General features: G+C 42.0%; 1 protein-coding gene across 13 annotated transcripts in view; it reads right to left on the reverse strand.

Annotated features, from left to right (window-relative positions):
- MCF2L (MCF.2 cell line derived transforming sequence like) overlaps nucleotides 1-10441 on the reverse strand; it is a 158879-nt gene extending 148438 nt beyond the window's left edge. For 4 of the 13 annotated variants that reach the window (XM_069770229.1, XM_069770227.1, XM_069770228.1 and 1 more), the window contains exons 1-2: nucleotides 5141-5175; nucleotides 1068-1266 (exon numbers count right to left, since the gene is read on the reverse strand). In XM_069770229.1, coding sequence (XP_069626330.1) covers nucleotides 1068-1266; nucleotides 5141-5152 — 211 coding nt within the window. In that variant the 5' untranslated portion in view covers nucleotides 5153-5175. Of the gene's footprint in view, nucleotides 1-1067; nucleotides 1267-5140; nucleotides 5185-10328 lie in introns of those variants that run through there. The other 9 variants (XR_011322121.1, XR_011322120.1, XR_011322122.1 and 6 more) reach the window with 5 other exon arrangements.
- Nucleotides 10442-22146: the final 11705 nt, after the last annotated feature.

The raw sequence follows: 22146 nt of genomic DNA on the forward strand, positions 1-22146 counted from the left end.
CTGCAGAAGTCGTATTTTGTAACCCTCTGACCAATCCTGACATCTTCCTCTGGCATTTCTGCAGGGGTTTTTTTTACATACTTACTTGTTGCCCTCAAAAGAAACCTCATATTAAGGCTGAGACCTCACTACTACATAAATAAAATGGTTACTCGAATAACTACTTCCTGTTAAGCCAGAGCAGAATATGAATCATTCTGTAGTAGCACCAACATCATTAGCTCATCCAGGCTGAAAGAATGAGCATTTTTTCTTTTATGACAAAGGAGTCATATCCTGCCTTGTAATTGTGTATTAAATGCAAACCTGCATTTTAGTGAATTTCACCTTTCCGGTTTTGCATCATCATTCCAGCCTGGAGAGCTTTGCATGAATATGTGTAGATATTTTTTAATTACCTAGGAGGCTTTTTAAAAATGTATTTAATGAAATGAAGATGTGTTAATAAAGACCAATTAGCAACTGCTAATCAAATATTAGAATTATAGTTCACCTGCACTAGTACCAAGGCAAAGGTCATATAGTTCATATATGAATGCAACAACTTCCTGCATGCGTAAATACAAGATCAGATAGTACAGGAAAAAATGTATTCTTAATCCCTGTAACTATAAACTAGCACTCACTGCAGTTTTCTGCTTACGGACCACAGCAACAAAAGCAATATGATGAAGTGCAAAGGTATTTTGTACTTGCTTCTCCACAGTTTCTGTAGAGTATGATTTTAAAACTGTAGGAAGGTAGGTCAGGTTTCTCCGGGATGACTATTTTTTGCTAATCAATTAATTTATGGAATTACTTTAATTTCTTATAACAAGCATCAGTCCTCCTGAGTAAAGGTCTCCACTCTTCACTGGCTGCTACTACATGTTTGGTTTTGTGGTGACATCACCCTCCTCCAAGTGAATAGTCAGCTTTTCCTTTATTTTTTTTCCTTTATTCCCTGCCCTACTCTCATGGCTAGTGATGAGACACCATTGCTAAAATTCTTAAAGCCATCAGTCCTCCTCTTAACAGAGTTTGGCAGCCAGCTGGATAATTTTCAAAATATACTATATTTTTCTCACCTGCTGTGCTTTCGGGCACCTCCTGCTTATCTCGCACAAGCTGCATGATATCTGACACCACAACCTGATGATTTGTATCTTCTTCTTTCTCTTCATTAGACTGGTTGGCTGTTGCAAAACAGTTGCAGCTTCCAGTTTCTTTGCACAGGATCAACCTCCAATACCAGTAGTCAGACATGAAAATGCTGTAAGTTGATTTCTGAAATTTAAAAACAAACAGAAAATCATTTTCTGCAAGTAAAAAAAAAAAACCCTAGCTACTTGAAAGAAGAGGTTCAAATAATGTTAAGATTGACAGTTACATATAGATTACCATATCTTTGCATTTATTTAAAGAAAAATATGCAGTTCATAATAGCCATTTATGGTATCATATGCAGTTCATAATAGCCATCCAGGGTACTGTACCCAAAATACAAACTTCACAAGTCCCCTGTAGTTTCTCAAAATGCTTGTATCATAGGTCAGGGAGCTAATCACAAAAAACCCCAAACAATATGCCAATATCAAATTACGTATGATCTTAATAACAACTGCATAAAGGCAAAAAATATCAGTATCACTCTGTATTTTCAGACAAGTCAATATTTATCTTAAAAGTACCTTCTGAAATCCAGTTTAACTAGATGAAAGAACACCCCAGAACATGGACTGTCAAAAAGTGAAATAATGTAACAATAAAATAATAATAATTGAAAAAAAAAAAAAAAGATACTATGATTCCCATGATATGGGGTGCTGAAATTACATTTTGAAATTTTCATAAACAGATTAACTGAAGGAAAACTTGACTTTGGAAACATGGCAGAAAGAAAAGATGCTTTGGTTTCTGACACAGTGCCCAAGTCCTTTGGGGTTGCCTTCTTCCTGAGCAGGAGAAAGGGGCAACAGTTCCTTTAGCCTAGATAGAGCTAATTACCACACTTATTTGTGCTTACAGGTAAGGGAGCAAGCATGTTCTTAAACACCTGCAGGTGGCAGTTTTATAGACCTGAAGAAAGTAAACTCCATTTAAAAAGCCTTCTTAATACAAAAGGGTTGTCTGTTTAGAAACAGCCAAAAAAAGACCCCTGCATTATTTAGCGCCGGATCTCCCAGGAATCACCCATGAAGGACAAAGTACTCTCTGTCACTCATTACTTCAACAGAAGAGAGGATTTCCAGATTAAACACTCTTCTTCAAATACTACTGCAAGGTGCATCTTCTTCCCAGTTTAAAGGCAGTAATTTTGTTTTATTTTAGCCAACATACTGCCAAGTTTCCTCAATTCTCTCTTTGCCTGTTCCCAGGCTTTGCAACATTTGTCAGAGGACAGGTAATGGAGTTAAAAGCCAGTCGCTCAACTCTTTCTATAGTTGCCAAACCCAACAGGTTCAGCGCACACATACTCCTTGTCACACAGGCAGCGGCAAACAGTTACAGCTGTACTAAAGCACACGCTGCTTGTAAATAATTTATGTAGTACATAGTATGTGCTTTTAAACTGCATCTGCCTCTGCAACTGTCTGACATGCCACGTGCAACCATGGGCACAAGCAGGTACCTAAGCAGCACATGCATGAGGGTTTTAATGAAAGAAGCATTTCACAGCATTTCAATGGTTTTTTTTTAGTTCTGTGGGAGCAGGGGGGGTTCCTTCTCTTACCCTTACACTTGAGACATTAAATAAATAGATTTTACTTCTTAAAGCCACTTAGCAAAGTTTAAAGTTTTCTTGTCCTGAAATTCTCCTTTTTACCCCAAGAATCAGGGCAGAGATGGGAAAGTCTCCTGTGAAGGAGAGAGAAATCCCAAAAACTTTCAGTAGTTTTTCCCTTGCTCCTGTGCAAGGTGAACTGAAAAGCAGCTGGATCTATGCTTCAGTAGTCAGCAAATTACTCTAGGAATAAATTTTTAATTTATTGCCTTTCCTTAAGGAATGGAAACTCCTGAAGATAACCAGAAATAATTATATCCAAATATGCAGTTAGAGACACACATTTATGACCTTAATCCTACTTTAATTAATTAGTTTTCTGACCCACTCATCATCTTTATTTTGATTTTAAGAACAGTAATGTGAACTTAAGTCTTTAAGCCAACAGCTCAGCAACTCAGAGGGCAAAGAATTTGGGGAAAAAAATATGGGAGGGCTGAGACATAATCACTACATATGTTTTTCATAGTTTCATGAAGAGAGGCAGCTTGCAGAGACATTCACAGAATTGACTTGACCAAGATTACCTATAAAAAGGAAAACATAAAAAAAGAAGGGGAAAAAACCCCCCAAATCCCAACATACTCTTTTGTCTTAAGAGCTAACGTAAAACATTCCAAATAGTCACAGCATCCCTGACAGGTATACGTGCATTTGGATCTCTGCAATGATACTATAGGTACAAATAGTTTTTATTATTATTTCAAAACATCCAAAGATAAACTAATGCCCTCAACCAGCATAAAAAACTAGGCTGATGTACCAAGAAAAAAAACCCCAAGACTGAAACCTCCATTTGACATTTACAGGTCTAAACAACTGCTCCTGAATCTCAGTTTTGCATGCTAAAACCCACCCTGCTTGTGGGTTTGGGTTTTTCTGTTCTGTTTTAAACCAGACTGCAGACATCAAAGTTGGTGAAATACCCAAAGAAAAGCAAGGACAGAATTTGGATCCATTTATCGGGGCCTGAAGGCGCTAGTAGGCTTCACTGGCCCCAACCAGCCTCAGCCAGGACCTCTACCCGTCAGCCCAAGTTCAGCCCGAGGCCTTCAGTCCCTACTTAAGCTATGCCATTGGCATGCCCGTCCGCAGCCCTGTCCCCTGGGCAGGTCTACATCACAGCCTTGCTTTGAGTCCTGCCTCTGGATCCTTTGACTCCTGACCGGACCCCCTGCAAGGACCGGGTTCCTTGCTCACCAGGTCAGGGACGGCTGGAGGAGCCTGTTACCAGCGCCCAGCTCTGGTGCTCAGACCCTGCAAGCGGTGCCCCGGTCAGCGAGTCTGTGCCAGGGCCACCCTCGGCTCCTGCCTCGGCCCCCCTTGTGCAGCAGTCCTGCTCTTGCTGCTCTCTGACACCAATTATTAAGGTACAACTCACGCAAACTCAGAGAAAGACCCGCTTCTCAGCTCGGTAAAGTTTATCAAAATATAATTCTAATGGGGATACAGCAAAGCACACAGGAACACCTGGGACTGCGCAGCGTACATCTGACAAACGTGATAGTTCCTCACCACTGTATGAAAACAGGCACAGATACGTTACAGCTTTGGCATGTGCTCTAGGCTGGGAAGGAGGGAAAGTCTCCAAGAACACAGTAGGTGTAACAGGTCATTCCAAATTCACAGTCCCCATATAAAAGCTCTGTTCTCCCCAGTGTGATGCCAGTCACTTCCAGAGGGAACGTCGGGTAGGGGTCACCATCCCCCCATTTACCACAAATAGTTGCCAGCTATTCTGACATCAATTAGGTACGCTGTGTGCTTCGTCTGCAAGGTCTGATGGCACGCTAAATGGATGAGATCTTAGCTTTGAGACTGTAATTACCTATGGGGCCAGGAATGCATTAATATGCAAGATGAAGAAGTAATATGCAATATTATTACATAGCACTCCATGCCACTACTTAAAGTGCAAACGCTTTCTGAACCATTGCTTATGAAATTCAGACAAAAGAGTAGTTTTTGAAAGCAAGAGTCCTTCTATTTCAATCTGCACACACACTTCACTGAATTTACTTGTTTCCCACCCAAAAGCCCCCTTTAATTCAAGAATAGCACTGCAAAGGGAGTAGTTAAGTAATGTGGCTACATTTGAAGATAATTATTAAGGCATACAGTTATCTCAGCAACTTAAATCAATATTCTGCAACCACTCCATCATGGCAGTTAAACCTGACTCCTTGGGTCCCTGTTCTCTGAGTCGATACACTATTATACTGGATCTCTGCTGCTGCCACACAGTGCAATTTCTTCAGCTATTTCCCTGGTTATTTAGGCAAGGCATTATTTCTAGTCAGGTATAACACAAACATTTAAACGCATCTCACTTCTAAGATCATTTGTCTGATATTTTCGGATTGTCCTGTGAATTACGTCACTCGGCATTTCATCACTGCAGCGTCTCACCATGCTTTCATCATTGCTCCATTTAAGTCACTGGGAAAAAAAATGTATTTACGTGGGGAAAACTGGTCCTAATTTAGCATCTACTAAGATTTCACACCCTTATTTTCAATATACACAATGACACTTTATTCCAATGCTCCTGAAAAACTGTTTAATGTGTTATCCAGCCTGAACAGGCAGGCTTAAACTTAGCAATTCACCAAGCTCAGTACACCCATATCAATAGTGATAGTGGAGTCCAGCTGAAGAAGTAAGAGCTCATCCATGTACCTCATAGGTCTCTGCAGAAGACCTGGACTGAATTGGACACCAATGTCTGTATAGTACTAATTAACTATTAACTAATTTATAGTACATCATTTATAGTACTAATTAACTAATTTATTTTAGAATACATTAAAATACACTGAATGGTATTTGAACCTGTCAATATTGTTCTGATGAGAATCTTATTTTAAGTGCATGTATCTGGGCTGCAGCATTCTTTCCAATTTCTATCCTCTGCAATACTGGCCAGTCATTCTTTCCATTGCACGATACGCCGGGAAAGTGCAAAATAGGCAAGACACATACATTATAGCCCAGGTTCCTCCCACCTAAATTCAGACATTAAACTGAGAGGTCTAAGTTAAGAACCTGCTTGACCCATATGCCTTCAGCATTCACTGCAGTAAGAGAGATGCACGTCTCCTGAGGCTCATCAGCCCCTCACAGTGACTCAAGAGAGCCCAAGGCAATTGTGGATGAACCTGAGTTTGTACGATGAAAAGTCCCACTTTTGTATACATTACCAATAGAGTGCCACAAAGAATGAGTCATGTAATAAAAACAATAAAACATTTTAGGATTTTAGTAAAGCCTATTAAACTACTCAAGTTCTGCCTACGGAGATATTGTATTTCTACTCTTGCCCCTCCCCCAGTCCTTTCACATTTTGTTCAGAAAGATGGGGGAAAAAAAGCCAGCAGCAACAAAGCCCCAGACATTCTCACTTCTCTCTAGGGCATGTAGAATACCCTTACATGTTTTAAGCCAAAATCAATCTAAAGACTAAATTTTTTCTCAGTTGGAGCTTTACTGTGATCAACATTTAACTTGAGTACTAAGTAGTCCTTCAAGATAAATGTTCTCATTTTTATTTAAAAGCCTTTCACAAAGCATTAGAAATCATCAACAGACCTATGTAGGAAATAATAATTTCAAAGAAACTGCAAGACTATTTAGCAAGAGCTAAACTGAGTCCTCTTCAAAGGAAGGGGGAAAAAAAAATCAAATGTGTTTCTTAAGAGAAATGCTTTCTTATTTATTCAACTTTTCATCTTATAGGTAGCCACTTGTCTTTTGAGGAACACTTGCAAGTTTAAATGAAGTCCCTTAGCTGTCTTTTTTCCTCCTTCCACCACACAAGAAAAGTTTATCTTCCGTTAGTTAACCTGGGATCATGCATAATATTTTAAGACATCTAACCAAAAAAAAAAAAAAAAGGTAAACATACACACATGACAGAGGGTAGCTGAGTTCTCCCAAGACTCAAGCAACCTTCCCTGCTGCCTGCCTACACCACTCTGCACGTAGGCGCTGGAATAGCTTCAAGTACACAAATTCTCTCTCCCTTTTCAGAGCTACAAGCCCAGTGCACACCAAGCTTCCCACAGACCGTCAGAGCAGAGCACAAGGGCAAAGGATCAGCTTCTTGCAGGTATGAAATGAGGTATGGACAAAGCCAGAAGTTCCTCCTCCTCCCTCACCAGCTGCAAGCCTCCTAAGCTGAGCTGCATCTCAGGTCCTTCAGAAATCTGGACCTTATACACTTGCTATTTCTACTTTGGATCCACTACAGGAAAAAACAGAGGCCCTCAACTTTAATAGGGTATTGGATTTGTAAAGTGGCTTGCTGTCCATTTTGTACAAACTTCATGTCTAATGGTGAGTGAAAGACCTTCCCTATTTTCAGTGACTATAACCAAAGAAAATAAGATACTGAGGAGTATTAACATAAATGTGGGAAAAGCACCATATTATAGAATTCTAGTTGCCTAGAGATCATTATTAGCAAAAGCATAATTTCCTTAGTCTTTAAAACTCCCACCAAACCACCTACATTCCTGAAAACTGAGCTTTTGGAATAAGGTATCTAAATTTCTTCTCCTCCTGCCCCCTCATGCTGCCTCCACATGTTGAAGTTTTCCTTCCCACTCATTCCTCCTTCCATCCATGAGAAATCAAATAATCATACTGGCCTGAACATGGTATCCTCTAAAGTGGCATGGAGAGCAGTTTACATCTCTAACTGTTCACAGTCTGTATCCGTTTCCACTCGGATCGTGTTTCAGAGATTTTTCTCAAGACCCCAGAGAATGACAAGCTAGGTTTAGTTTTTAAATTAAGCCTGAAACGCAATAGAATCTGATAGTGCTATGCAGCATCCCATGGAGAATGAGGTGGTTACATGCTTGACCCCTTATTTTAAGGGGCTGATAAATCTCCCCTTATTGAAGCTGTTCTCACGATAAACCCAAACTCCCACCTCACCAATGCGTTACTCTTGCACATGCAAAGCCATGACAAACGCAAGACAATGCCACCAGCATGAAGACACTATGGAAATACCATTTGTTTAACTCGGAGGTACCCATGGCCAAGCATGCAAATCCTAACTCCTCGACTAATTCAGTTGAAAGAAGCAGAATACATGCTACTTTCTGAAGGTCACTGAATACATGGCATGTTCAGTTTATTTTTAATTTATTTATCATGGAAAAAAACATTAGAATATTAGCAGTTTCTCTTGAAATCAGAACTTGGAATGTCAAAGACCTTTCTCTGAAGAAAGCTTCTAGGACAGCCTCTTTGTTCAGTGACCATATGACAGGAGTACATGCTTTCCTCAGCTTAGAGAACACAGGTCTCTGAGAGATCACTTGGGTCACTTCATCCCACCGACTTGCTGACAAACATATAATAGGTGTCTAGTTTCAAAGGGCTCACAGAACATCTACTCCACAAGTTCCTTCTCTTCCTCCTCCCTCCTGACTCCAGCTCGTCACAGATCAAAAGCATTTTGCGATAACCCATAAAAAACCCCTCAAGATTCGTAGCTTCAGTGTTCAGCCTTTTACCACAACACAGAGGGGGAAAAAAAGCACGGCTGAGGTTTCCGAAAGCTCAAGAAACCTTCCCTACTGCGATGGAGAACACTGCCAATGTCTTGTGCCTGCAGAATTTGCTGAACAGAAGTACAAGGTAAAGGATACCCTTTAGGAAAGACGAGGCAAGTTCTCTTCTGATCTATTTGGGATTTAATTTTCTGTTAAGTAACTACTATGCTGAATACTTCCCCACGAAGTTGTTATGGATTTACCCAGCAGGGTAATTTTGTTAGAAATAGCAACTGACAGCAACTTCTGTCTTGAAAGGAGCACTGTATTAAAAGTTTCAAGTAGATGCACATTTTAAGATGATTAAACCTGGTATCTATTCTGAAGCTCCTGCAAAGCCTCAACAGTGCACACAGGTGGCTGCATTCAAGACTGATTTCACAGACATCTTTGTCATTTAAAAAAAAGCCTTTCCATGCAACTTCTGCAATTACTTTGTATAGCCCAGTCCTGAATCAGTGAAGCATATCACTTCTGGAAGCCATCTGAAACACAAGAATTTCAAAGTTCAACAGAGAAAAATCTTGTGGATGCAGCCCATACCTCCCTACAGAAGGGACAAGGACAGAAAAGAGGGTTGTGTTGTAAAAGCTGGGCCCAAACCACAAGAAATAGCATGCAACTTCAAGTACAAAAACAACTGTGCCTTCACTAGGCACGTGCTCTAGCACCTTCTGGAATTAGGGTCCAAACAAAATTTTTTCCTCTCCCCTCCTACTTCAGTGACAAGATGTGTACTTTTGTTTAGAATGGTATTATTTTGCCTTATGCTAACCAAAATTGCACTGGGCAAGTACATTTAATAAACAAAGACCCTGCTACTGAACAACGTTATTTTGACTGTTCCACTCCCCAAGCCAGAAAGGCTGTATGTGTACTAACAAAAAGCATTTGAAGGTTGTCATAAAAAGGCAACCTATAGGAGATCTTTTAGAAAATAAATTTGGTTTCTTTTCATTTGTTTTCTGAGTCTTTACTATTCACATTCTCAGTCATTCTGAAATTGCTAAATCAGACTAGCTTTAAAAATGAAATAAAGGGTTTGCAAGAGCAAATCTATTGCCAAGTCTACCAAGATAAAGTTTTAGATTATTTTCCAAGGTTTTCAGCTAAAAATATCTTTAAACAAATCTTTCTTTCTGGCTTTTAGATTGCAAACACTTAAGTCTCCTTCCTTTTGTAGGGACAAAAAGAAACAGAAGTAAAAAAAAAAAACAACCAACAAATCTACAGACAACGCAGCTGGCTGATTTAATAGTCCGGCCCCAGTGAAATACAAAGAGTAAATAAACACCACAAGCGGCAGAAACATCCTATTTTGCAGCCCGTGTGATCAACCACTGCAGGTACCACCAGCCGACGAAACCCCGCATCTAAAACATCTTCTTCGTACCAGGGGACCGCTTTGTTTCTGCGATTCCGGGATGCTTAATTAATCTACTACAAAACCAACAGCACAAGCCCCGCTCGCACCACCACAGCGCCGGGCAGGCTGCGGCGGGGCAGCCCCCCCTCCCCGGGGGGGGAGAGGGCATCCCGTGGCGCCCACCACATTTTCTTGATTTATTCGTTCGTTTTCAGGCAGGTTACCGTGCTTGCCTTTGTTTCGCTTCCCCCCGCCCCAGCCCGGACCCATCGCCACCGAAGCTGAGGGGGAAAGGGGAGCAAAAAAAAAAGAAAGAGACCCCCCCACACACATCACCACAAAGCCCCCACCGAGGGGTCCCGCTGACCAGCGACAAAGTCCCACCTCCGGTACCCGCTGAGGAGAACCTCGGCGGCACCGGGCGCGTCCCCTCACACCGCACGCCTCAGACCCGGTTGGCGCGGCCCGGCCCGGCCGCCTGTTCTCCTACCCCGGGGGGGGCTTCCCCACCCTCTGCCCCCCGGGGGAGCGCTGCCTCCCCCGACAAAATGGTGGCTCTCCCCCGGGGGCGAGCGGTGCGGTGCCGCCCGCGGGCCATAAGGCGCCCGCCTCCACTCCCTCCCTCACTCACCTCGGCGCCCTGCCCGCAGGACCAGGTGGCCGCTGCCGCCACTCAACAGCTCGCCCGGGCGAGTGGGGCAGCGCCTCCCCCCCCCGGGACCGGCGTGGATGGCAGGCAGCGCGGAGGAGGCGCCGCGGGGCTCCGCCCGCAAAGCCGGAGGGGCGGAGAGGGGCTGCCTTTTGTCGGGGCTTCGCTCCTTTCCCCAGCACCCGTGCGTGTTCCCGGGGGAGGCGGCTAGAGGCCCTTTGTGTGGCGGGGCGGAGAAAGGGGAGCGAAGCGGAACCTTCCTCCCCGCCCTCGGGCACCTGTAACGCCTCAGCCCGGATCCCCTCACCAGCGCCCGGGCGAAAACTCGGACCGCCGAGGCGGGAGAGGGGCGACCTGCGACGGGTCCCGCCTCCCCCGGCCCCCGCTGAGGCGAAGCCGGCGGCGACGCCTCGCTTCGCGCCACACCCAGGCTGGTCCGTTAGCGGTTGAGTTTGGGTTATTTATGTATTTTCATGGAGAAGGGGGCAGTTAACCTGAGGGCCGAGCGGCGCTCGTCCTTCACCGGCAGGTACCTGGGGGCGTGTGGGGGCAGGCGGCTTGGCGGGCTTTTCTGTGAGGAGAAGTCGCGCGGCTCCTTGAAGCAGCCGGCGGCAGAAGGGCGGTGAGGCACCGCCGCCTCACGGAGGGTGGGAAAGCGTCGGAGTTAGGGTCCTGGCGTGCCTTTTTTCTAGGAAAAGCGGTTATTTCCAGCAAAGCGGTTGCTACCTGTAGGAGTATCGCCTCGTCTTTTGGGAAACTACGGTAGTGGCACTGAGGTACGACCTGGCTGCGCCATGCAGAAGTTTGGCAGCCTCGACATTTCCTGGTCTTTCAGTGTTTGGCTTCCAGCGTTTTATTTTGCTGTTATAGGAATCTGTATGTGAGGGTAACCGCGCTTTTTGTGTTTACGTTTGATAACTGAACGGCTGGAAGTAGATTAGTTTTCTCATTATAAAAAAAAAAAAAAGGCAACAAACCAAGCAACAACACGTATTTGCTTTCTTATTCAGGTATCCCCAAGCAGTAAAAACTGTCTGTAAGCAAAATAGCGCACAGCGTGTGCTTTCACGTGCTGGGTGTATAAACACGTGGAAAGTGGGTGCTGTGGGGAAGGCGTGCGCTTCAGGGGAAGCACCCAAGATGTGTGCGTAACTCTGACCACACTGACTTTTCTAATCCCTTCTCCTCTCAGGCCGTCGGCAGTCTTTCACGCTACTCCCTACATCCCTGCTGCAACAGTGGTGGTTCCCAAACTGCAGGTTCCTGAATTTTTCAGGAAGAGTGTTCCAGGACTGAGGATGAAGGGGGATTACCATGTATTTATTGCGCTTTCTCTTTCTTGAGTGAGAGGCATCTGATTTTTAGAAATGCATCAGGTGACAGAGATATGCTGTGTCTACTTGTCATCTTAATAACCTGAAATGCTCTTTCTTAAAGCCTGGTGACCCAAGGTAGTGTCAGGAAATGGCTTAGAGAAACAAGGTTTCAGTATCTAGCAGCTTCTTACAGCAGCTTAACCCAAAATACCGGACAAACAGAACCTGAGATGCGAGTAGGTAATCGTCGCCTCAGCAGCAGCCGTGCTCTATTCTCTATAAGACACCCTGTGCTGCAGTATGCCATGGGAAAGAGTGACCCTGCAACGCTTCACTGCAGAAGAGGGGACTCTGCAGAGAGAAAGTACAGATTCAGAGAAATCACCCTTTTTTTTTTTTCTTTTTTTTTTCAGTACCTCACAAGAATGTTTTCAGTGATGGTTGAAAAGATCTGGTTGGTTGTCCAGGAAAAAGGGCCAATTGATGATGGCATGAAAGAGCAGAGATGACACCTTAATTTGGAGATAATGTCAAAAATAGCTTTGAAAGAAGAGTGTGAAGCACAAGGGGGACATCGATAAAACACACAATTTAGGTTTCTGTTGTTTTGTGTTGCAGGCACTTTTTGATCTCTATCCCTATAGCTACCCCTATAACAGTAAACTAAACAGGGCTAGGGTTCAGGCTGAAACTGCAGCACATGGTCATCCTCCATAATGTTTCCTTGGTGGTGTTCCCAGCGTGGTTCTGTCCTAGCAAACTAGCAGTATCTGAAGCAATTCCCAGCACAGCTCATGGGTCAGTGTGGACCAGGGGCCATTCCCAGCAAGACCATGTGCATGCAGCCAACCTGTTTCGGGAGATAAGAGAGTTTAGTTGTGTGTATGCAAGCCATGTTGTGCCAGCAGGTTCCCGTGCCAAAGGATACTTCCTGACCTGCTTTATTGGCTAGTAGAAACATGAGGGTTTTGACTTTTGTGATCCCCACTGTGTTCTGTGTCAAACCAGAACCTTAGGCACTGGCTGGTTTCGAGCAATGAGAAGTCAGACAGGAAGAGCTGAGCATTTTTTGATGGAGCAGGATTTCTGCAGAAATCTCTGCTCAAAAGAAGATACAGTTGCGTTGGCTGGTAGTATCAGAATTTATGGAAGAAATTTATCTCATTATGAACAGCCTTTCTTTTGTTTCCTCACAAATGTTATTTCTTCTTCATTAAACAAAATATGTTCATGAATACAACATTGGCTTTGATAAGAATGGTGTATTCCACAGAAAAAACTCTTTTGTTCTGGCTATGCCAAGAAGCTGGGGTGAATTTCAGCATGGAAGCAGTTATGTTTCAAGCAAATGTCAAGAACAGATGGCATTTAGAAGTTCTGAAGAAATTAATAAAGAAAGTAAGTAAGCCACTAGAGCAAATGTGTGCTTTCACGTTACAACAGCTGAAGGTAAAAGTGGGTTGGAATGAGGTTGAGATATCTTAAGATATCCATCCTAAATAGGAGGAGTAGGGTAGGATTCCTAGGGACTGTAAATCAACTAAGTATTATGGCTCTGGCAAAAATTGTACCATGGAGCACCTCCCTCAAATGCATATACATCATATTTCTGGTACCCTGTCAGTGTGAAAGTGCTATAAATAAATATGGTATGGGGTTAGTTTTGCTGATTTTTTTTTTTTTTTTTTTTTTTAACTTTTCAGCTCAAACAAAAACTGGGATGAGAAAGCCTGGAAGGATCTAACAAATGCTGAGGCGCCGGACATGCTCAACTATTGCACAGACATTGCAGACTATGAATGGATAAACTCTGCAAGGTGTTTGAGACTTGCTGCCATAGCCGTGCTTTGGGAGTCAGGTTGGGAAGACAGGCGACAGTATTTTCAGTGAAGGGCCTTTAGTTCAGGAGTTAACTTCTCCTGATCTAGTGCCCCATGCCTGTTGCCAAATTTATCCAGAGGAACACTCTAAAACACACATTTGCCTTAAAGTGTAAGGAGTGAGAAGAGGTGTATGAAGGTATCTAAATAGGGAATCGTAACTGTATGCCCTGTGTGGTCTGGTGTGATTCTACATGCATGTATTTCAAGCGAGAGCAGAACTAACTGCGGTGCTATAGGAAGAATTTACCTTGGTATGGTTTAGCCATTTCTGCCAGCTATGAAGTCTGGAGGGGCTACGAAATGACAACAGGTTGGCTTTCAGGGAAAGATTACATGAATTGTGTCTATCAGATATCCGAGACCTTTCTTTATGGAGCAACTGGTCTAAGCCACGTCTTGTACAGAATCAGAAACTGCCTGTAAAATCATAGTGATCTACTGAGAAAAAATATGCAGAAAATTAAGCCTCAAAGCTGGTATTTGGAGAAGTTCTCCAGGGTATGTTAGAAAGATTTTTGAAACATGATGAGAATAAAATAGTAATGATTGTCCACAGGAAAGAGGAAATTAAAAATTATCTTTTTTTTTTTTTAAGAGACTGATAATGATTCTCTTTTTTATAATTGTGGCAATAATTAGTGAATGATGTAAAACAAATCTGATCAAAACAAAGCAGTCTGAAAAAAAATCGGAGCAATTGAGATATGTGTAATAAAGCACTGGGCTGAAAGATTTCTTAGTGGCAAATATAACAAAAATGTGATAAATTGGGAAAAAGAAGAGACCAGACTTTAGAGAATCCCATTGGTTGGCTGCCAATATGCATGCATACAACAATTCCATGTTTTTGCAAGATGTGAGCAAAACATGTTACCAGAAAACATAGCCTGTCTTCTTATTGCACCGTGAACATTAACAGACATGACTCATAGGCTCAGAGGACATTGTGCAATCATACTCTGCTTTCTGATGGTGTAAAGTATCTCCAGAAATTCCTCCTCCTCTAATATGAAATATTCACCTTAAAACAAATCCTAAGAGCTCACTAAAAATAACAGCAGTCTCTCCATAAATAATAGAAAGACTCTTGATTTCAGGGTTATTCTATGGCTGAAAATTCAAGCAGAATGGGCTAGAAATACCAGCGTAGCCCACAGTAGTCCTTTTAGCCTATAGTAAGTTAGATTTTATCAACAGGGCACTGCTGAAGATTCAGCTTGTTATGGTGGCTGATCCTTTTGTGCCCACCAGAGTTCTTGATGAAACAGGACGATTGCCATAACAAATGGGATTGCGTCAAAAGGAACTGGCTTGGGGAGGAATCAAACGGACAAGATGCTCAAGTATGTGCATCGAATAGGAAGAAAGCTAATTAGCTACAAGGAAAAAAGACATGTGCACACCAACTGCTCTTTGATGCCCTTCCTGAACTCATTTTGATCAAAAAGCAGTATATAGACTTGTGCTTTAAAAACCAGATGGGAGACTTCTTAAGCATTGTCACAACCTGCGTGAAGACACACAGGGTTCTGGAGATGAAGTCATTCATTGTAAGTCTTCTACCATTTATTGCCATGATTCCCTGAGCTAGTCACTGGAACAAAAGTGAAGATACACTCCAGTCTTGTAAGATGTAAGTGGAATAAATAAACCAGGAAGAACATTATCTCCAGGGAATCAGCTGATAAAGGAGAATCCTTTGGTGGGACCTTCCTATTGGGAGGTACTAGGAAATCTGTAGCAACAGGAGCAGGGACTTAAGGGAAACTATAGCTCATGTGGAGGAAGACTCTTCCTTTATCTTGCTCTAAAAAGGCAGGTTAAAAACGCTAGACTCTTCTGAAATCCAGAAAGGGTTTTTCTGTGCTTTTTCATTGTAATCAAACCAACGCAAAAAGCGCTAGCAGCACAAAGCAGGCAGTGTTCATGCAGCAGATGCTCGCCATAGCTACCCTGCGTAGCAGAGCTTCCAGAAAGGGCCTGGAAGAGCTGGGTATGGCTTTTCCTGAGCAACACAATCTCAAACGCCTGTCACAAGACAGAAGCTGGTTTCCTACAGGCATGGGGAAATCACAGGGCAAGCATCTCCCTATACGTTGATTTAGCAAATATGTGAGATTTCTAGCAAATTCGTGCTGGAAGTGACCACGGAAAATCTATCCTGTTGTTTATCTTGGTGGCTGGCACAGAATCAGACTTGTCCAACTTCTGGCGCCTGTAACGCATATGCGGTGTGTGGAGCATATGATTCTCTTTCCTCTCCTCCCTTCCTTCCTTTCAGGGTTATAAGAGTCAGGCCGGGCCTCACAAGACCAGTCCCGTAGCCGTTAAAGCTGTGAGGACTGGGAGATCTGCCGGTAAGCCTGAGTGTGGAATACATCTAAATGGAAGGAGGAAGATTCCCTGGCTAGAGACCTGGGACTCTAAAGATGCTTAGGTCCTACAAAACCCCACAGCTTCAGGCTGCAGGGTGCAGAGCTTGTCAGCTAAATAAGATTAGTCCTAATCTGTGTATTGGGGACATGGGCATAAGCAACAAAAATCATGTGGGAGGACGAAGCTGTAAGTCCATCCTGCTAACAGCTTGTGCAAGAGCCCCAAATTCTAACTTCACTATTCACATTTCAAATTTTGCATGTCTCTGTGTCTATGTTGTCATAGTGATAGAAGGCACTGAGAACATTTTGTCTTTTTTTTTTTTCTTGGACATGGATGCAAAACATCCTTTGCCATGTATGTTTTCTTTCCCTTCTAGTTGATTTTTTTCTTGGCTTTTCCAAATTTAAAAAAGAACTGAAATCATTAATGGAGTTCACTGTGCTTATATTAGGTAGTGTTAGACAGTAAATATGTTTTTAATGTCTGACAGACAAATACAATACATACTAAAGGACTTATGGTGAATGTCATGATTAAAAATACATTGTGGGTACTATTTGTTCTTATTCTCAGTGTACCATCCAACCAGTATTTTCTGCTGGCTGTAATGGAAGCTTGGCCACCTGTGTTGTACACACACAGCTGTAAGTGCCTGAACCTGAACCTCACGCCTGGCTGCTTGGATCATGTTTTGATGTTGAGTTACTCAAATACACAGGTCCCACCTAATTTCTGCCTTGGCTTATGCACAGAAGAGGCAGAGAGGGAGAGGAGAGTGGAAAAGTGCCTGGAACTAGAAACATGGTCTGCTTTGTTCTGCAGCATGTAAGGAAGGAAGGGATTTCACAGTCATATGTGCTGCTGTCTTGTTCTGCGGGAAACACAAACTGCAGATCAGGGGTTTGTGCTGTGCAGCATGAAACAGCTGAAACGTAATGATGAAGACTAGTAGTTAAGGAAGGAAATTGGGACTGGACAAAAACATGGACTTTCTTTAAAAATATTAGAAAGGAAGACTGTGTTAGTTTTGACTACATCCAGTGTGGTGGTTGAGAATAAATGGATTTGCAACCCATGAACCCTATTAGAAGAGTGGTGTAACATGGCAGTAAGGTGACATGCCTGTGAAACAGTAATGTAAAAGATAAGTTGCAGGCAACTGTTCAGAATGGACATTCATCAGATTAACAGGTCAATCCATGTGAGAGGATGCCTGAACTCTGCTGCGGATCAGTTAAATTTATTTTTATGCTACTCTAATACTTGCCTAACTCCCAAGCCAACATATTTTAATATAACATCTGTAGTGTCCACATATAGATGAGAAGGCAGATCAGTGACAAGAGTATCGTGGGCTCTATAGTGCCTTGCAGCAGTAGTCTGGGCTTTTTGCACAACATCCGCTTTCCTCCCTAAATCAGTAGAATTCCAAACATACTGTCTTGGCTCAATACCTGGATATAAAATCAATTACGATAAATCAGAATTGGTAAGTGTGCATCTCTGCAAAATGTAAGGGGAATGTAAATCTTCATAAAGTGGTTAAAAAGTTAATAGGGTGGTTGGATATTAACCTTATGAAAAACATATGAGTACCTTCTAGAAACCAATTATTTATTGTTCTAAAATAGCAACAACTCTTAAACAATGAGTAAGGGTGGAGACTTCTCAAATGAGCAGATTAGTTGCCAGTGAAATTAAGATAATCTCTCAACTTTCTGTATTTCAATGTTCATACATATTTGGAAATACAGAGCTGGCAGATGGTTCTCATGAACTACATCTGGAAATAGAAGATGTTGAGTGCATGAGTATTATTCAGCTAGGCTATGATGGAAAGATTCATGGGCTCAGGATAGTGGCATATTGCCCAAAGTTAGTTGAAGGATATAAACATGACTGATGCAGAATCAGATCAATATGAGGGAAATGTATCTTTCAGATATGATATGGATAAGAATTTATCGGTGGGGTGGTGTGGTGTTAGAACTTAAATAGCCATTCCCTTTCTATGTTACCTTCAAATCTTTGGGTATATATGAAAATGGACCTTTTCTCGTCTTACAAATACAATCACTCTTAAAAAAAATTCTCCCTGGAGACTCTCAAACATGTGAGTGGTCAGGTAATGTGTCACTCAAGCTAAAATTATAGGATACAGGTAGTTTGCAATAAACTCAGTGGACTAAAGATTCCTTTTTTCCAATACCTTCAAATAACAACTTTTTATAAGAAAAAAAAATATTGAAAGAGTCCTATGAGACCATGTACCCTTTTGGAGCAGGTAGCATAAATGGACTCAATAGGGAAAAGGTTAACTTCCAAAACATGTGCAATTTTAGCAGAGAAAAGGATGGATGATCTTATTTTGAGTCTTAATTTGCTTAGAAAGAGACCTGGGAAAAGCAACAGACCTATCTATACGCAGGAGGAAGGTAAGAGGGAGGTTATCATCTCTCACATGAAATTCACACTGGCGGTGCAGGGGGTGGTGGTGTTTGTGTGCACACGTTCAAATATTTCTTGTATAGAAGTGACTAAGGCAGTACCTGTTGTGGTGGTGACCATATTGCTTCAGATCTGCTGGTTTTCCTGCTCAATGCTCCTCTGAGACAGCATGGAAAAGAGAGCTCTCTCTTGTTACCACGTATGGGACTACACTTTGCTCAAACGTGGAGGGAATGGTATCTTTCTTTCAGAACAAAGCATGGAGTGCTAAAATAGACTTCTGGGGGAGAGGGAGATACCCCAGCACGTCAGGTACTAACTAGGTAAGGGGCAAGAAAGGGGAGATGTAAACACATCTCCCACGTCCTGTCTATAGGGAGAACAAGAGTTGAGCAGGCATTAAAGTTTGAAACCCAAGTCAAACCCTTTAGATGGACAATTCTCCATTTCATGCTGTGCCAGGGGAAGTTCAGATCAGACATTAGAACAACGTTCTTCATGGTGAGGGTGGTCCAGCACTGGAAGGAGCTCCCCAGGGAAGCGGTCATGGCCCCAAGCTTCAAGAAGCGCTTGGACAACACTCTTAAATCTACGGTTTAACTTCCAGGTTGCCCTGACTGGAGTCAGGAGTTGGAGTCAGTGGTCCTGGGTCCCTTCCAACTCAGGATATTCTGATTCAATGCGTAGCTTATGTTTTACATGAGAGAGACTGAGAGTCACCTTTTGTTTAGTTTTATGACAAGGAAACAGGATCAGAGACCTCAAAAAAACCCCAACAAACCTAGCCCCAAACCAAACCTCAGTACTCCTGAAATGGCTGTAGTGGGACTCACTAAATTTAGGTCAGCTGCCTTAGCCAGCACTGGTACTATGATTTACAGAATCTTTTTTAATTGCTGCATATTAAAAGCTCTTTACTGCAATACCATGAATTCAGCATTTCTGTGCAGATGGCAGCAAAAGACTGTAAATTGTGTACAAAGATTTCAACTAAATAATCAGCTTTAGGAGTAAAAATCTCATTTTAAGAAAAATGTTATCCAAAGGTTTACCTTATGGCTGTAGATAGCATTTCAGCTGGTACTACAAGTTCCTGGTATGATGCGTAACTAGAAGACCAAGCTAATTTTAAGATGGTGAGCAATGTGGCAGGGCAGGGGGTGAAGTTGATCAGCTTTACTCCCATTTTAGTGTAAAGCGGTAATACTGTGGATTTTTGTTTCCTTGTTTTGCTGTTTTCAGAATGGAAAACAGAAGTAACTGAATAGAATACTTTTAGAAAAATAAAATGTCTTACTTCTAGGCTAGGAACAAATATGTAAACTTACACCCCCTCCCAAAAAGAAGATTTTAAATGAAGTCCCAAAATTATCTCCATCAGCGAAGTGTTTGCAGAAACACCTACTACATTATACATAGACCAGCAGTAGCTAGGAGTAAGATCATCTTGGGCTCAAACCTGTTAATAGTAGAAACGTTGTTCCGGATGTGCACTACAGTGGATGCAAGTACATGTTCTGGGCAGCTGCTCTAAGAAACACCCAGTGCGGTTGGAGGGTATCGGGTACCTGGACATTTCTCATGAGCATGTGGGAGTCCAGGGCCTCCAAGGAACACAGATGCCAAATCATCGGCTGTGGGCCTTATCCCAGAGGACGGAGGGAAGCCTGACTCGTGTTCCAGTACAACCTACAATGGAAGGATCTTCAGCTTTTTTCCATCTGGACCAGTTCCTTTCAGCACAATGATGCACAAACACTGCTTTTGGGCTGAACCAGTACATAATTTGGACTAAGAAGAGTCACAAGTGAATCCCAACTGTTGCCGAGTTGTATCGCTACATCAGCATTACACTTTGTGGTCTTGTGCCTGAAATCCCTTAGGAGGTGAGGTCCTTCTTTCTGGGCTATAATTTTATCAGAATAACAGGGAACACAGTACCTTTTCATAGCTGGGAATAAACAATTAGACTTCAACCTAATTAACATTGACAACTTTCTCTAGCTATGCAGTTTATAATCATCTTAGAAGCAAGCTGCTCAGCACTTCCTAGAAGAATACTCTTAGGTGAGGTAGTTGGTTGTAAGTATTTTCTGAAATAAAAGTTGGCATACCACTTCATGGTCTTGAACCTTGGACCAGGATTTGTCTTCCTTCGTTTCTAAGTCTCGGTGTTTACTGGATTGCAAGATCTAGCTTTCAAATTTGGTTAACGTTTCGGTGTGCAGTAACTTTACAAAAGATGTTTAAAATCTCAAGGTAAGCGTTGATGTGCTTTTTGAACAACTGTTAACATTACTTTCCTTGTTAGGAAGAAGCAGCATATCTGTTCTTCCCACATTAAATAAGGAGAGTGGATGGTAGCAGTTCTTCCTGATACAATCTGAACAGGGAGCCTCTGAACCTAGCAGGACACCGCATCATGTGTATTTTTAAAAGCTTAATGCACCATGAGATTTCTTAACCGAAATGAATAATGGTAAACAAAACCAAACCTCTCAGTGGTTTAGAATTGAATACTACTCCTATTTGTCTCCTTTAAATGGAAAAATAAACACTTAAGGTATTAAGAGTTACCACTATTAATTTACTGCAGACTCACTAGTTAAAAAACAACAGATTACACACTGTAATTTTCCGATAAACACATCTAAACCTAGACAGGGGACATGAGACTTCTGATAAACTGTTCTGTATAATGAAATGAGTTAATGGCTCTATTTGTTTTTAACCCTGTCCTATCACTTCACAGTGTAAATGAAGCCTTTGAAGGGCTGATTTTTGCTTTAGCATTTGAATGAAATTAAAGTGAAAAAGACTTGTAAGTATGTGTAATGGAAAAAACACACAACAACAAAGCTTTATTAGAATGGTCAAATACTATTTCTTAATTCCTGTAGAGTATCACCGGAGGAAACTGGAATATGTAGAAAACAAAACCAAGAAACTTCAGTCTGTCTCCAACCTACCTCACTTTGTATCAAAATAACCTTCAGGAAAGATTTTATACAGCAGTATTGCATATATTGCAGAAAAAAATGTAGTCTCATTGCAGAATATAAGAAACAGTTTTCAATTAATTCTACAATGTAACTTACTGAAAGAGCTAAAGGGAAACATAAGGTATTCAATTTAGAATTCTGTCCAGAAACCACTGACTCTCTATCCTGTTTTCCTTTAAAGAAGTAAACACATTTTTACATGCAAAATAAAAAGTTGTCTGCTTATGAGGTAGTTTGTTCCTCTTGCTACTGTGTTCCTCCTGAAATCCAGATGCATCATCACATTATTTTTTTCAAAAATAGTTCCAATCTAATATTTCTATCTAATTGCAATTTATGCATTTTTCTTCATTGCATGAATTAAGGGGAAAACATCTTCCATATTTACTTTTTCCCCTCAAACTACCTTCTCCAGAAGCTTTTTGAGTAGAAGCACAAAATTTCTTGACACACAAAAGGGAGATGGGTACAATACACTTGCATTGTTTGGATTAAAAGTTCATATAAGTACAAGCCCATTACTCTGAAATCTTCATTATGGGAAGTGTGAAATCAGCACAAAGCACCTAAGCATTCTATGCAGCCTCGCAGCAGAAGAGGAAGGCTAACGCTCACCTAACACTCTGAAGTGCTTTGCAGAGGCTCTCTAGGATACCTGCGCTCCGACTGCGGCGATGTCCTGAGCAGCCTGGAATGGGTTTGAAACTACAGAAAGTCCCATAATACTGGAACACCAAATGAAAGAAAACGGTGTTTCTGTGCACTCAGCCTC

The sequence above is a fragment of the Haliaeetus albicilla genome, chromosome 25 (genome assembly GCF_947461875.1).
Source record: "Haliaeetus albicilla chromosome 25, bHalAlb1.1, whole genome shotgun sequence".
Taxonomy (NCBI): Eukaryota; Metazoa; Chordata; class Aves; order Accipitriformes; family Accipitridae; genus Haliaeetus; species Haliaeetus albicilla.